Here is a 14,612-nt window from a genome sequence, read left to right on the forward strand (position 1 = left end):
ATTTTCCGTATTACCACTTTTTAGCCATTGGGCAGCAATTTCTCAGTTTATTAATTTAGATCAGTTTATTAATACCTTGATTTTGCACATAGCAAACAACATTTGTAACATCTAGTCATTTTTATTCAAGTTAGCATTAAGAAGTCAATTAACCAACAAAGTATGATTAAGGTAAAATTTCCAACACTTGCATTTAATCATTTATTATTAATGAAGAATTTCGTATGCCTATTTCAGTCATTTGCCATTATTGAAAGCACTATTCAGTAATCAACTTTTGTGAATGATGATTTTACATTTCTAATGGCTATTTTTTTCTTTGCTGTTATTATCTACCTAATTTAACAAAGAAGTAATCAGAAAATGTGTTAATTTGCAAGTGTAATGTATCCGAAGAAAACAGTATTTTGAAGAACAATATGTGTTTATTTAGCAGTTAGAAAAGAAATTTCATCTATGATACATAGATTACAGACTGTACAAGAGATTTTAGTTAATTTTTATAATATGAATTAAAGTACCATACTATTCTCTTTGGTTGTTAAGATACTTTTGCGTCTGTTATATAAGAAATGGATTCTTTTTTGGATGGATAAAAGTCTTCATCGCTGATTACACTTGTCGTTCGAAGTGTTGTTAAAGAAGTTCCCTGAAATTAAAATTAAAAAAAAAATTACACTTACAGTTCAGTATCTGCAAAAATTTTTAAAATACGTAAAACATACAGAATTTGGTTGAGCAAAGAAATTTATTGCTAGTTCTATAAACACATGAGTATGTCAGGACACTTTTCAAGAAATTTCTCTCAACTAGTGGACAGGGATGTTAGAGACATTAAATTTATAACTGATGTATTTTAATTGTCGTATGACATATGTCCAGATAGCAGAAATACTGTAAGATTTCATAGTCAGTGTATTTAAGATATTTTTTTATGTCTTCATAGTTAATGACTGCACATTTGTACTGTAAAATACAAATTTTATTATCCAGTTTCATATAAATAATTCAATGGGATTATTATATTTTAAAAGCAATTTCAACAAAACATTGCACTTTAGGATAATAATCACCATATTATATATATATAATCTTTTAATTCAGGTAGTTCGAAAAATAGGGGAAGTGTTTTCACTGTCGTTTAAAATACTATATTGAACAAATCAAATGTACCACATCATATATTTTTACTAGAAATATTTATCGGGTTTTAACGAAAGTTTCCCGCCACTGCAAGTATCGTCTGTGCAAACAGTTCGCGTTGGCGTGTTTAATCATATTTTTTCAAACGATTTTTTGGCATCTGAAAGAAAGACACAGTGTTATGAAATTTGAAAAAAAAATATCGTTATTATTAGGTACAAAGTGTCTGAAATGGAACTATCACGCTACCAGATTAGAACCATCATTTACTTCTGGTACTGTTGCAAAAAGTCAGCTACAGAATGTCACCAAATCATACGTCCAGCTTTAGGTACTAATGTTGTATATCATATGACACTGTGAAAGTTTAGTACCGAAAGTTCAAAAACAAGGACTACGACATTCAAGAAGCAGAGCTCTCTGTCCGGCCTACTGATGTTGATGAAGCCCGCCTGCGAGAACATGTGGAAAAAGATCAGTATGCAACCACTCGAGAGCTTGCTAAGGAGTTAGGCGTTAGTGCCATGCCCATTAATCGCGCGATGCATCTCATAAACTTGACGTACAAGTTGAATCGCTGGTTGTTGCATGAGCTGACTCAAGCAGATGACAGACGTGTTCGGGCCTGCACTAATCTGCTGTAATATCCACGCAAGGACAAAGTTCTGGACCTGATCGTCACTTGTGATAAAAATAGATTTACTTCAACAGCATAGGCCGAAAAGGGAGTTGTCTACGCCCGGTGAGCCCGTCGGCAGCGTCGCAAAGTACAATTTGACTAATAGAAAGATCATGCTTTGTATCTGGTTTATTATTCACAAATATCTGTAAAAAGGTAAAACCCTCGACAGTAAGGTGTACAGCGAGATACTAGTCCTTGTTGCGCTGCTATCAAGGAAAAACTTCGAACTGAGTTCTGGCGCTGAAAGGTAATATTTGATCAAGATAATACAAGACCGTAATATAATAACGTTTGTTTGGCGGAAAACTTTACAACCAGATATTATTTATACACAAGCGAATATACTGTGGAAAGTAATGCAACTGCAAAATTTTGCTCGTGAAGAATTCTTTTAAAAAATTGCAGTTATTGTAACAGCCATAAGCCACCGTTGGGTTGAGTAAGTTGTGATAAGTCAAATTTTTTTAAACTAGAAAGTGGTTAAGTAGATCTTAGTTTAGAATAGTTTTATTGTTAGTTTAGAATAGGAATGCATTTCATAAATCTCTTTCTTAGAAGGATCTTCATCCAATTGGCTAGTGTAAGTATTTTAGTTTATTAATTATGGAAAATTCTCAACAGCTCTGCAACGTGTAGGATAGTGAGAATCTACTAAATGATCCAAGCTTAGTAACTACAGACCTAATAAGACTGCAAAACGTTTAATCGAAAAGTAAATTAGGTAGAGCAGAGAATACTTAAGAGCCACGAGGCACATTTTTAATGATTAAAGTATGTATTAATGTTTACTGTGTTCATTTTAGCCAATTCGTAAGAGAAACGAAAATAAATGCTGCAAAAATTATTCTGGTAATTTTTCTTTCGAGTAGAATAGGAAATCAGATTGATGATAAATTTGGAATTTCCGACATGCGTAGACTGCGACAGGATGCACGAATAATTAGTATTGTAATGTATATGATAATCATGTACTGCAATAACTTCATCTGAAAACAACTTCAATAAAAAGAAGAGAACATGTTGTTTGAAATAATGGAATTTAATATTTTCCGTGGTTCCTTTGCGTGAAAAGCTTTATCGTAAAAGAAACGGCAGTTATTCGAACAAGCTGTTGAGTTTGATAGATAAAGAACTGTGGTTAATGGAAAGTGCAGATTGGTCTTCTGAGAAATCGGTGCGCGTGTTGTACGAAATCAAGCCGAAGTGATGCGATTATGGAATAGGTGGGTGTAGGAAAGAACGAACCTATCGAAAAAAACGTTTATACAGTGTCATGACACCACCGAACAAGAAGACAGGCATGTTATGCGCATCGTAATGATGGACTGCATAACAGCATCAAGAAATCTAGCTCAAGATCCTGTTGCACAGGAACCTATGTCGGCACATACCATTCGATGTTGTGTGCAGAGGAGGAGATTCTTTGCAAAGCGTCCATTGCTGGGGTTCCCAATTCTACACAACTGAGGTATGTGATTGCAATGATGCGCTGAACGTCAGACATGGACAAACAAGAGTTATGACACTTTATTTTCCAGTCAAATCTCGAGTTTTCTACTTCATGACGAAAATTTTTTCCGAATCTACGACACATGCTGATAGGCATCGTAACCCTTGCATTTTAATCATCATATTAGTATGCTAAGTGGTCTTATAATTTGCTGTGCCGTGGGTTTTACTCCGCTTCCACTTAATACTTATTGCCTGTACGCACAATAATCACCGCTACATTTCTGGAGTTTTGGACCCTGTTGTTCCTTAACATCCGTTTTTCAAGGCTTGCCAACGGCCAAGCTTCAACAGCACAATACACGACTGCACGTGACATGCAACGTTCAACAATTCTGCAGTGTACCCCCCAGGTCGCACTGCTACTTTGGCCCGTGCGTTCTCCTGATGCGTTGCCCATCGGGTAGGTTTAGTCGATGATTAGTAAAGGAGGCTGAGCATATATCACCTGCAATTTGCTATATGAACTCTTTGTGAACTTATGTAAGATACAATTTTAAGGGACAGTTATTATTGGAAGGCTTTACCAGTTAACCCTATGGTACATCGTTAATGTACCCATACTTTTATCTGGATCTGTATTTATACTAAATTAATTTTTTACGGGTGGAAACAACATGGTCTGACGTACCCCAAGCACATAAAACATCCCTTTCATTGCCAAAGTATATCACAACATTTATTGCCAGCCATGGCGGCTACACAAAACTAATTTCCTTATGTACTTTAAATCTAATAGAAATGTAAGATGAATCAGTCCATCCTAATACGTTATGTTATCCCCGAGGATTGACTCAGGCGAATGCCTGGGAAGTGCTGGTTAGGATCTGTACCTAGGCAGTCTCAACCACGGAGGTATGTAATTTGACTTCACATGACTAACCCGAGTATTGTACTCAGGTTGGTTCAGGCTTGGCAAGGACCGTACTGGTGACGTTTTAGTTCTGCCCAATGCTTTGTAAAAGCCGGGCGGGGACTTCGGCGGTTGCGCCCGCGAGGATGGGGTCCCACGGACTATAGATATCTTAACTCTGTATGGGTCTTCTAGAGTGAGTGAGTGAGTGAGTGATTCTGGCGCAAAAACCAAAGATGATTATAACGCGCCAAACACAAGATGGGATGATTACAATTGATGACATTAAAATTCAATAAATAAAAACAAGTAGACAAATGTACCAGATCCAGAGGATGAAGTCATATAAACTTAAGTTAAAAGCACACATTAAAATTCAAGACACAGTAATCAAAACAAATTACATTTGGTAATAAAAGCCAGTCTCTTTTAAATAATAAAATAAATTACAATTGACCTCTCTTCCGATTAAACGGTCGATAGGTAAGTCACAGCTATTAAAATATTTCTGGCGAAGACTATTAAAACATGAACACTCAATTAAAATATGACGAACAGATAAACAGACATTACAATTAAAACAAACAGGCTCATTTTCAGCTTTGAGAAGATAGTTATGTGTGACTCTAGTGTGACCAATTCTGAGGCGAGTCAAAAGAACGTCCTCCTTACGATTTCCAGCAAAATCCCAATGCTCAATTCTAGGCTTGACGTTTCTTAACTTGTTGTGATGCTGAACATCCCAAATTTGCTGCAATTTTTTCCGTATCTTCCCCTTAATGACACAGCAGATGTCTTTAAAGGGATAAGGCGAGTAGACGGTTCAACAGCATATTTGGCTGCGATGTATGCAAGCTCATTTCCCTTTATTCCAGCATGTCCAGGAACCCAGCAGTACAGGACTTCATATCCTCGAATCGTTAAATTTATATGAATTTTGAGAACATCCACTACCACAGGATTCTGAGTGTTGGGAAAAGCTTCCAAGGATTTAAGAGCACTATACGAGTCTGTATAAACTATGAATTTTTTGTGGCAGAGCTTTGAGATGTACAGAAGACCATAATATATTGCAGTTAGTTCAGATGTTAGAACTGAGAAAGCATGGTGCAGGCATCTGCCCTCAATGTAATCTTCAAATACAAAAGCCATCCCGACATGATCATTTGATTGGACATATACACAGATGGATATCTGTATCCGATATACACAGATATCCATCTGTGTATATCGGATAATAACTGCTATATCTGTGCCTGTGCTCAGCGAAGAGTTGTCTGTAAACGATCTCGTTAGTGCTCGCCTTTACGTGATGTTTGAAGACATCAAGAAGCTGGATCCGTGAATTTTCCCAAGATGGAATTTCAAAATTCTGTACTGCTTGGGGGTGCATATCAGAGAGGAAAAGTTCCTCAATGACAGGGCGAACTCTTAAAGGAAATGTAGGAACACAGGATGGACGTGTTTCAAATAATGTGTTACACTCATTATCAAGTAAGCACAGTTTATTGGGATGTTCAGGTTGGTATAGAATATTAAAATATTGCAAAAGGGACAATTGCTCACGCCTCAGATAAAGTGATGGTTCGTTAGAGTCAACATATAGGCTCTGTACAGGAGAAGTCCTGAAAGCTCCTGAACAAATCCGCAGACCTTGATGGTGAACAGGATCCAGTTTTAACAAAACAGACAAAACAGATGACCGAGCGGATCCATAAACAACTGAGCCATAGTCCAGTCTAGAGCGGATAAGCGCTCTGTAAATACGAAGCATGGAGCAACGCTCTGCACCCCAGGAGGTGTTCGCCAACACTTTTAAAATATTTAGTGTTTTTAGACACTTCTTTCTCAGGTTTAAAACATGAGAAAGGAAAGTCAATTTTCGGTCGAACGTCACTCCTAAAAATTTTACTTCCGGCGCAACTGGAATAATTGTACCATTCAGATGTAACTCAGGTTCAGGATGGAGACCACGCTTCCTACAAAAGTGCACGCACACAGTTTTCTGTTTTGAAAAAGTAAATCCCTGTTTGTCTGACCATTCTTGGATCTTATTCAGAGCCATCTGCATTTGCCTCTCTACATATCTCATGTCTGCCCCTCGACAGCTAATCTGCAGATCATCAACATACAGAGATCCCAAGATAATGAGAGGAAGTTCTTTTAGCACAGAGTTTATTTTTAAACTGAACAGCGTTACACTTAGCACACAGCCTTGAGGCACATCCTCTTCCTGTTCAAAAACATCTGACAAAACAGAGCCAATCCTGACTTGAAAAGTTCTAGTATTCAAGAAATTCTGAATGAAAATTGGTAGGTTGCCGCGCAAGCCACTCTCGTGAAGATCCCGAAGTATACCGTATTTCCATGTCTTATTGTAAGCTTTCTCAATGTCGAAGAATATAGAGACAAGGTGACTTCTTCTGACAAAGGCTTTTCGAATAGATGTCTCTAAAAGAAGCATATTATCTACAATCGTTCTTCCCTTTCGAAAACCGCTTTGATAAGGCGATATAATATTATTCTTTTCCAAGAAGTAGACTAGGCGGCTGTTTACCATCTTTTCAAACAGTTTGCAAACACAACTGGTAAGGGCAATTGGCCGATAGTTGGAGGGATTCCTTGGATCTTTTCCTGGCTTAGTAATAGGAATGACAACAGCTCTCCTCCATGTACTGGGAAAAGTACGCTCCTTCCACACTCTATTGTAAAGCGTGAGAAGGGCATTCAGTGACTTATAGGACAGATGCTTTAGCATTTCGTAATTCACGCCATCAAGACCAGGAGACGACCTATGTGTCTGTAACAAAGCTCTCTTTAACTCTAGCACAGTAAAATCTCTATTATAAGGCTCAAATTTGGAAGAGTTGAAAGCGATGGGACTTTTCTCAGAGCGTTGCTTGATAGAAAGAAATGCAGATGAATAATTTCGGCTGGAATAAACGGCAGCAAATGTCTCACCAATAGTATTCGCAATTTCTTCTATAGAGCTAAACACTCGGCCATCTTTTTCCAAAAAGGAAAGTGAGTGGTCTTTATATATTCCGAATGATTTTCGAACTCTTTCCCAAACCCGCTTACTAGGCGTAGAAGATGTAATTGACGACACATAGGAAATCCAAGAATTCCTTTGGCTCTGCCTCCTTACTTTTCGTGCATTTGCTTTGGCTCCTTTAAATGCTATGAGTTTTCGCAGAGTTGGGTATCTACGAAAAATTCCCCATGCTTTTTTCTGCTTTTTCAGTGCTTCATGACAGTCGCGATTCCACCACGGTTTCGAATATTTCATTATTTTTCCTGGTGTTCTAGGAATGGAGAGCATAGCTGCCTGATTAATAGCAGTTGTAACTGTTTCCACTGCATCATCGATAAGCACATCTTCTACCTTGTTCCGTGTGAGCTCTGCAGAGGAAGAGAAGAGTTCCCAGTCTGCCCTATCCAGTATGAACCGAGGGAGTCTCGACATGGGGTTCGCTCTTCTTCGTGCAAGAGACAAGACAATAGGATAATGATCGCTGTTGTACAGATCACTTCCAACACTAAAATTGCAAAATGGCAATAGAGATGGTGAACAGATGGCTAGATCAAGAGCGTGGAATGTCCTAGAAGGCTCATGGAAGTAAGTTTCCTGCCCATTATTTAGGAGGCAAAGGCTATGATCTTCAATCATTCGCTCAATTTGTCTTCCTCGGCAATTTGTATCTTTACTACCCCAGAGTGGACTATGGCCGTTAAAATCTCCTATTATGATAAAAGGCTCAGACAGCTGCTCTATTAGATTATTTAAATCTTGCTGATAAATGTGCTCATTTGGAGGCAAATACAAAGAAACAAATGAAACAACAATATCAAAATTTATTTGAGTAGCGACAACTTGGAGGGATGTCGTCAAAGAAAGTACATTTGAGGGATAATCCAGTGAGGAGAAGAGATCTACACCTCCACTGGCACGCTCACCTGCAAGGTTATCCTTCCTGACGAAAGAAAACCTCCGAAGTTTTGCATGCTGTTCTGGTTTCAGACTTGTTTCCTGTATTGCTAAGCACACAGGATGATACACATTTATTATAGATTTGATGTCAAGCAAATTTCGGTGGAAACCGCGACAGTTCCATGACACGAGGGTGGCCATTATGAATGGTTTTTGTTTTTTCGGTGCTGTTCTTTTCTTTTTCGTGGAAGTAGATGCCTGGGAACTTCTAGACCCTCTTCTACTTCCATAAAGTCTGAATCCGCAGATTCAGAAATCATCTCATCGAGAGAGCTATTACTGTGACTTATACTTTTATTTGATATTTTTTGTGTGGCAGTTTTGGGCTTAATTTGAATAACTGTTTCTTTTTTGTACTATATGGGTTGCATTTTCTTTTTTCTTGTTGGATGTAAACGGTTAGGTTTTATTTGGTAGGGTTTGTGTGCCTATTGATGTTTGGGTAGCAACTGTACGAGATGATTTAACAGCACTGGCGTATGATGTATTTGGTCGAAGCTGTGTGCTCTGGACTAATCTTCTGGCTTCGGCGTAAGAGATGTTCTACGCCGAAGTAAGTCTGGATTTGTAGTCTGGATTTGTAGCCTAGTAACTTTTGTAGACTGGATTTCTTTTTCCGATTTCCATTTTGGGCACAAGCGATATAATGCTGGGTGGTCACCCTTGCAATTTATACACAAAGGCGCAGCGGTACAATTATCAGAATCGTGGCCAATCTGTGAGCATCGGGCGCATGTGAGGCTGCCACGACAAGACATCTTAAAATGGCCGAAACGCTGGCATTGGAAACATCGCATAGGGTTTGGAATATAAGGTCTTACAGGAATATTTAGATATCCGGCCTTAATATTCTTAGGCAGATCAGGCGTGTTGAAGGTAAGTATCACGTGTTTCGTGTCTATCAACTTACCTTCTTTACGCATCTTGATCCGCCTTGCACCGCAGACATTTTGGTCGGATAGCTCAGAAGCGATCTCTTCTTCAAAAACATACAGAAGGTCGAATTCTGAGATTACACCATGACAATAGTTCAGTGACTTATGTGCTGTTACAGTGACATTCGCTTGCCCAAGTTTAGTTATCTGAAGTAAAGAAGCAGACTGGGTGGCTGAGGTTGTATCAATCAGCAAGTCTCCGGAGCGGAGACGCTTTATATTTCTCGGCTCCCCAATAAAAGACTGGATGTATTTGTTTATTACAAAAGGAGACATCTTATGCATTTCGCCAGAAGCACTAGAGATGACTAGGAAACGGGGACTATTGTTATGATTTTTTTCATTTGTATCTGTACGTAAGTTTTTTGCAGTAGACTTTTCAGAAGTAGGTTGAGTGACTGGTTTAGCAGTAGACGTTTCAGAACTAGGTTGAGCGACTGGTTTAGTAGTAGACGTTTCAGAACTAGGTTGAGTGACTGGTTTAGTAGTAGACGTTTCAGAACTATGTTGAGTGACAGGAGTGACCTCGAAATCTTTAATTAGGTATATATGTGAAGAAGCCATAGTGAAAGAAAAAATGATTCGGGTCCGACGGGCCCGCCCACCACGGAGCCCAACAAGGGAACACAGATTCCTGTGTTAGGGCTAGCAGGACCTATACGCAAACTGAAGCCCCACAGTCGGCTTTCTCGAAAGCAGGTACTCCCGAGAGCTTGACCCCAAGCCACTGACACAAGGACTAGTGACCAGCCGATTGACACCCGTGAGGACGACTAAGGTGCCTCCCGTTTAGCTGAAGCAGAGGCCAAAGTAGTGTGTTGGGGACAGTACCTCGCCCGTCAACTACCAGGACCCTCCTTTGACACGGGTCTCCACGCACGGCAAACACGTGGGCAGTTTTCTCGCCACTCGAAAACTAGAGACAAGGGCTGCTCCAGTCTCTCGTGACGAGCCCCAAACTCCGTAGAGGGAAACCACGAGGGAGAAGGGAAGGGAAAAAGTTCCAGCTAAGAGGAGAGGAGACGGAAAAGAGGATAGATCACTGAGGCTCCAGGATCGTGACACCCGTCTCACCAAGAAGATGATCCCCTGAAGGGCTAGGGTACCTCGGGATTGCCACACCCGTACTCACAAAAGTGAGCCCCTGAGGGCTGGGTGTTCTAGAATATAAATTTAGTCGGAGGTCTATGGTCTGGTGTGTCAGTCCTGTAAATATGACTTTGATGTTCCGTGGTATTCATGGAGTTACATTTTGTATGGTCAGCAGTGCACTTCTATAAATGGAAGCCTAAATTTTACTGCTTTAATGTTAAATAAGTACTTGATGAAAAATGTCGTATTCGAAAGACATATTATCTACACTACAGATAATGGTCATAGGTCATATGAAACACATAAGACTATTTATTCAACGAACAAAGATCCGATCTAGCCTGAACATAAGTACTAACAGACAGCTTTATTCAATATTAATCAAATTGATTTTGTTTTACACTGCTTCTATGTGAACAGTTTTCTCTAAAAGTCTCAGAAATCGGAACAAATTAGAAAATTATCAGAAATGCAAATTATCCAGAACGCGGTCTCAAAACCCTCAGTATAAAAATGTCATTATTATCGGAAGAAACTTTTAAATCCTTGTGAATTATACAGCTTCTGAAGTTCCTTAGAAGCTGTATAATTTACAAGGATTTAAAAGTTTCTTCCGATAATAATGACATTTTTAAACTTAAAATTTTTTTCATAACTTTGGGAGTGAGAATCATCATTCTGATACCATTAATGCCATCGAAAAATATGACGGGCTAGCTATGAATATATGCAAGAGGCTGAAGCACATTTTTCATTTAAAAAATAGCAAAGTTTTTTTTTTTTTTTTTTTTTTTTTTTTTTTAAGCTTTTGAGGTTGTGCTTCTGTCCATAGTGTCTAATTCGATAGGGATTCCCAGTAGGATTTATATGGAAACAATTAATAATTATGCTCCGTTAGTTATCAGGATTGACTAATTTTGAATTGATATTTTGGCTACCTTGCAGATATTTGTAAGAGGAAATAAGTAGCATGTTTTTTTAGTTTGAAGCTCTTTCAAATTTAGCGTGTTTAGAGGTAACCTCTGGAAAGCAGAGCGTAAAACTCTGCCGAGTTATTGTCAACAGCTTACACATTTGAGATTTCTCCAGATATATTGTATTAAAAATCATATTTAATCAAACTTTACATAGCTAAAATAGCAGAGGGTGGGAATCGCATTAGTGAATCCCCTAATTTTGAGGCGAGGGGGAGAACCTGCTCGAGGAATTAACTCATGTTCACTCATTGCTCTAATGCTCTGTGTCGCTACCTTTTCACTGACTACGTTCTACTGCCCACAGCGGATTTACATTGTCGACTTCTTGTATTCAACATGCAACAACGTTGTAGAACTACATAGCTCTTCTCGACATGCCTCTGGATGTGCATGCGCATGCACCAGACCTGGCCCATGCTTCCGTTGAGATACAAAACCATTCACGGGAAACTTCGGAACAAAGTAGTTGAATCCTATCAGAAGCCTGTCAAAATTCTCGTTTTCGGAGTTTATTTTTTATTCATTGAATTTAAAAAAATTTCTCGAAGGAAATCTCCTCCAAGATGTCTATTGCTTTCAAGAAGTGGGTTTTGCGTTTTGGCAATACAGAAACACTATCACCTCAAAGAAATATTTTTTGCAAACCTCAAACGTCGTGCACAAAGAATCTGGTTGAATAAATGCGCATCTACATTTTAAACTACATTACACTTTTCTTTATCAAATAAACACATAATTAACTCATGATAATACTTTGTAATGTTCTATTATTATAGCATAACAATTTGTGATGTTATAATATCATCAATAATATTGTGATGTTATAATATTATCAATAATATTGTGATGTTATAATATTATCAATAATATTGTGATGTTATAATATTATCAATAATATTGTGATGTTACAGTATCATCATTTCCCCTTATCATTTGGCATTATTATTTTTAGGAACTCATTTTAAATGTACGTGTATTAGCTGATTATGTCAAAGCGTAGTAGAACTACCTGCATAAGGGAAAAAAAGGCTTTCGTGAAAGATTTTCCAAGGAAAACTGGTTCTTATTAACATCACCACATGGGAAAATCCTAGCCTGCTCCACTGGATGTGAATTCAGGTTAATCTACCTGTGTTTAGTTGCGTTACCTACTATTCCATTACTGGGCCTTCAAATAGCTATGATTTTATGATTTAACTAGGTTGGAGATTGATTAATAAACTAATAGGCTAATCGCTACTATTTATTTTAAAATTACTTTATGCATTTAACCGAAATTAGCATATGAAGACTTAATAGCAAATTTTAAAGCTTATGATTTTTATATTTTTTGAATCATAAACTTTTTTTTTTCTGATTTTTTGGAACTTTAATAAAAAACCCTTCGGGCTGTTAGATTGCAATCTGAATTTTTTTGGATTGTAAATTTATTCCTTTTTTTTTAAAAGCGAGGGGGGTTAAGTCATTTTTTAGTGAAGAAAGAAAAAGTTGTCTTACTTTTCGTTCTCTATTCAGAGTTATTTTCTTACATCTTCCACCAGGCATAAATTGGCTGAGCCATATTATAAGTGGTGAAAGTAGTCTTTCGTCAATATCTTCACCTTTTGTAGCACCTGAAAAAATGAATATGGAAAAAAATGAACTTTGAGGTTGCGTGAATTATTGATATCAATGGGGTCAGTAAATTAACATTTAAGAGATGAAATATATTGTCTCTTTCATATTGAAGCAAAGTATTCAAACAAAATGTTCTACACTTTCTTCGAGGGTATATAATCATTATTCGCTTTTGAACAGTTTTGTTTTCCCGACTAATTTTTTTTTGGCTAGTATACTGAATTGATTAATTATGTTAAAACATGACAATAAGAAAAGATTTCCGGTGACTGTACAAATTATGAGGATCATACTGAAAATAACGCAAAAGTTGGACTAAATTTCTCATTAACTGACACAGATACAAATTCCACATGTTGCAATAACTCTTCCTCAGTACGTAGGTATTACTGAACATAGTTTCTATTGCAAGCAATGCATTTGCACAATCACTTTACGCAACTCTTAAATCCTCTTTGAAAAATTTCAGGCTTCCATAATTTTATCCATTTCTTTACATTTTAACTTATGTCAGGAAGCTGTTTGCTCCCACACATCGTCCATCATTAGAGGAAAGAAAAAAAAGTCTGAAGGCTCAAAATTAAGTCTGTTTGATGGATTAAAATACGGTTGTACAGCTCAGAGAACACCATCTTGAAGCTCAGTTGGTTGATCCCATGAGTTGTTATCAAACATGTGTCAGGATTGAGAAGATCGGTTTGAATGCTTAGCTCATGTCAGACCACAGATTTGTGAGGATGTGCTTTATCGCGATGAATGTAGATTGAATTCAGATTCTTATTTGGTCTCATCATAGAAGCTTTTGGAATGTTTGAATGTACTGATGTTGATAGTTGAATAGTCACCACTAAATAATTAGAGAATGATGCCTTTGCCACACCCAAACACAGTCAATATGAGCTGATTGTTCGCTCTTGCAAACTCTAGACCGTGCAGAAAAGGAGCAAGGAAATTCCTTGAACTAGTTCATCGTCTCTGAATCGTGTAAGTATACCCACGTTTCGGTTTCTACCATAAACTTGCAAAAACATTATGAATTGGCTTCAAACGCTTCCAGTGGATTGGAGCAAGTAAAAATTACTTTTTCTGTTATATCATTTGTCACTTATCAAGGTACTCTAGTTGCATATATTTTACTATAACTCACGTCTTTCAAAATCTATTGTATTGCATTGGGACTACGGCTTGTTTATGCCAGATAGCTAATAGTCCGCCCCAATCAGTTCGTTCATCCTGTTGGGTATCAGTGTTTCTGTTGGCGGCCTTCCATTATGTGGTTTATTTTAAACAGGAGTTTACCTTTGCGAGTTTATCTTTTTTTTTATACTTTGTAAGGATTATGTTAATTTTATTAACAGTTAAGTTTTGACTTAAAGTTCCTTTCCTATCGAGACTTAACTTCAACTTACACTTCCGACCAGAACATAGTTTTAGAATCACGTCTGAATGCATAATGAAGAAGAGCGGTATTTAACCGCGAAGTTCTTCGGTCTTAGGGAAAGAGATACCAGGTATTCTGTCTGCACGCGTCCGCCTTTTCTAGGCTACTTTCTCGTAAGCTATTATCACGCTCGGCCGTACTTTAGGCCCTTAATAGCTTCGTAGTCTATTAACGTTAAGGGGCCAACTCTGCTAGAATTTTAATAGCTTCGGCTATACCTCTTTAGTTTAGATTAGTTTAGGTTAATTCTTAGTATCTTAAGTTCAAGCCGAAGTGTCGGATTCATTGTACACTCCAAGACGGAGTTTTGTTAAACTTTAGTTGGAATAATAAAGGACTAGTTTACCCTTCTATCTTGTTTCCTGTCACACG

The 14,612-nt window shown here is 37.7% G+C and overlaps 1 protein-coding gene across 4 annotated transcripts in view; it reads right to left on the minus strand.

Annotated features, from left to right (window-relative positions):
* Positions 1–405: 405 nt before the first annotated feature.
* LOC118199929 (sodium-coupled monocarboxylate transporter 2-like) overlaps positions 406–14,612 on the minus strand; it is a 78,928-nt gene continuing 64,721 nt past the window's right edge. For all 4 annotated transcript variants that reach the window (XM_035371813.1, XM_035371815.1, XM_035371816.2 and 1 more), the window contains exons 15-16: positions 12,680–12,795; positions 406–649 (exon numbers count right to left, since the gene is read on the minus strand). In XM_035371813.1, the coding sequence (XP_035227704.1) occupies positions 542–649; positions 12,680–12,795 (224 nt within the window). In that variant the 3' untranslated portion in view covers positions 406–541. The remainder of the gene's footprint in view (positions 650–12,679; positions 12,796–14,612) is intronic.

Source organism: Stegodyphus dumicola, chromosome 8 (assembly GCF_044657685.1).
Source record: "Stegodyphus dumicola isolate Sdum_Otavi_A_Nest chromosome 8, ASM4465768v1".
NCBI classification, from domain to species: Eukaryota; Metazoa; Arthropoda; class Arachnida; order Araneae; family Eresidae; genus Stegodyphus; species Stegodyphus dumicola.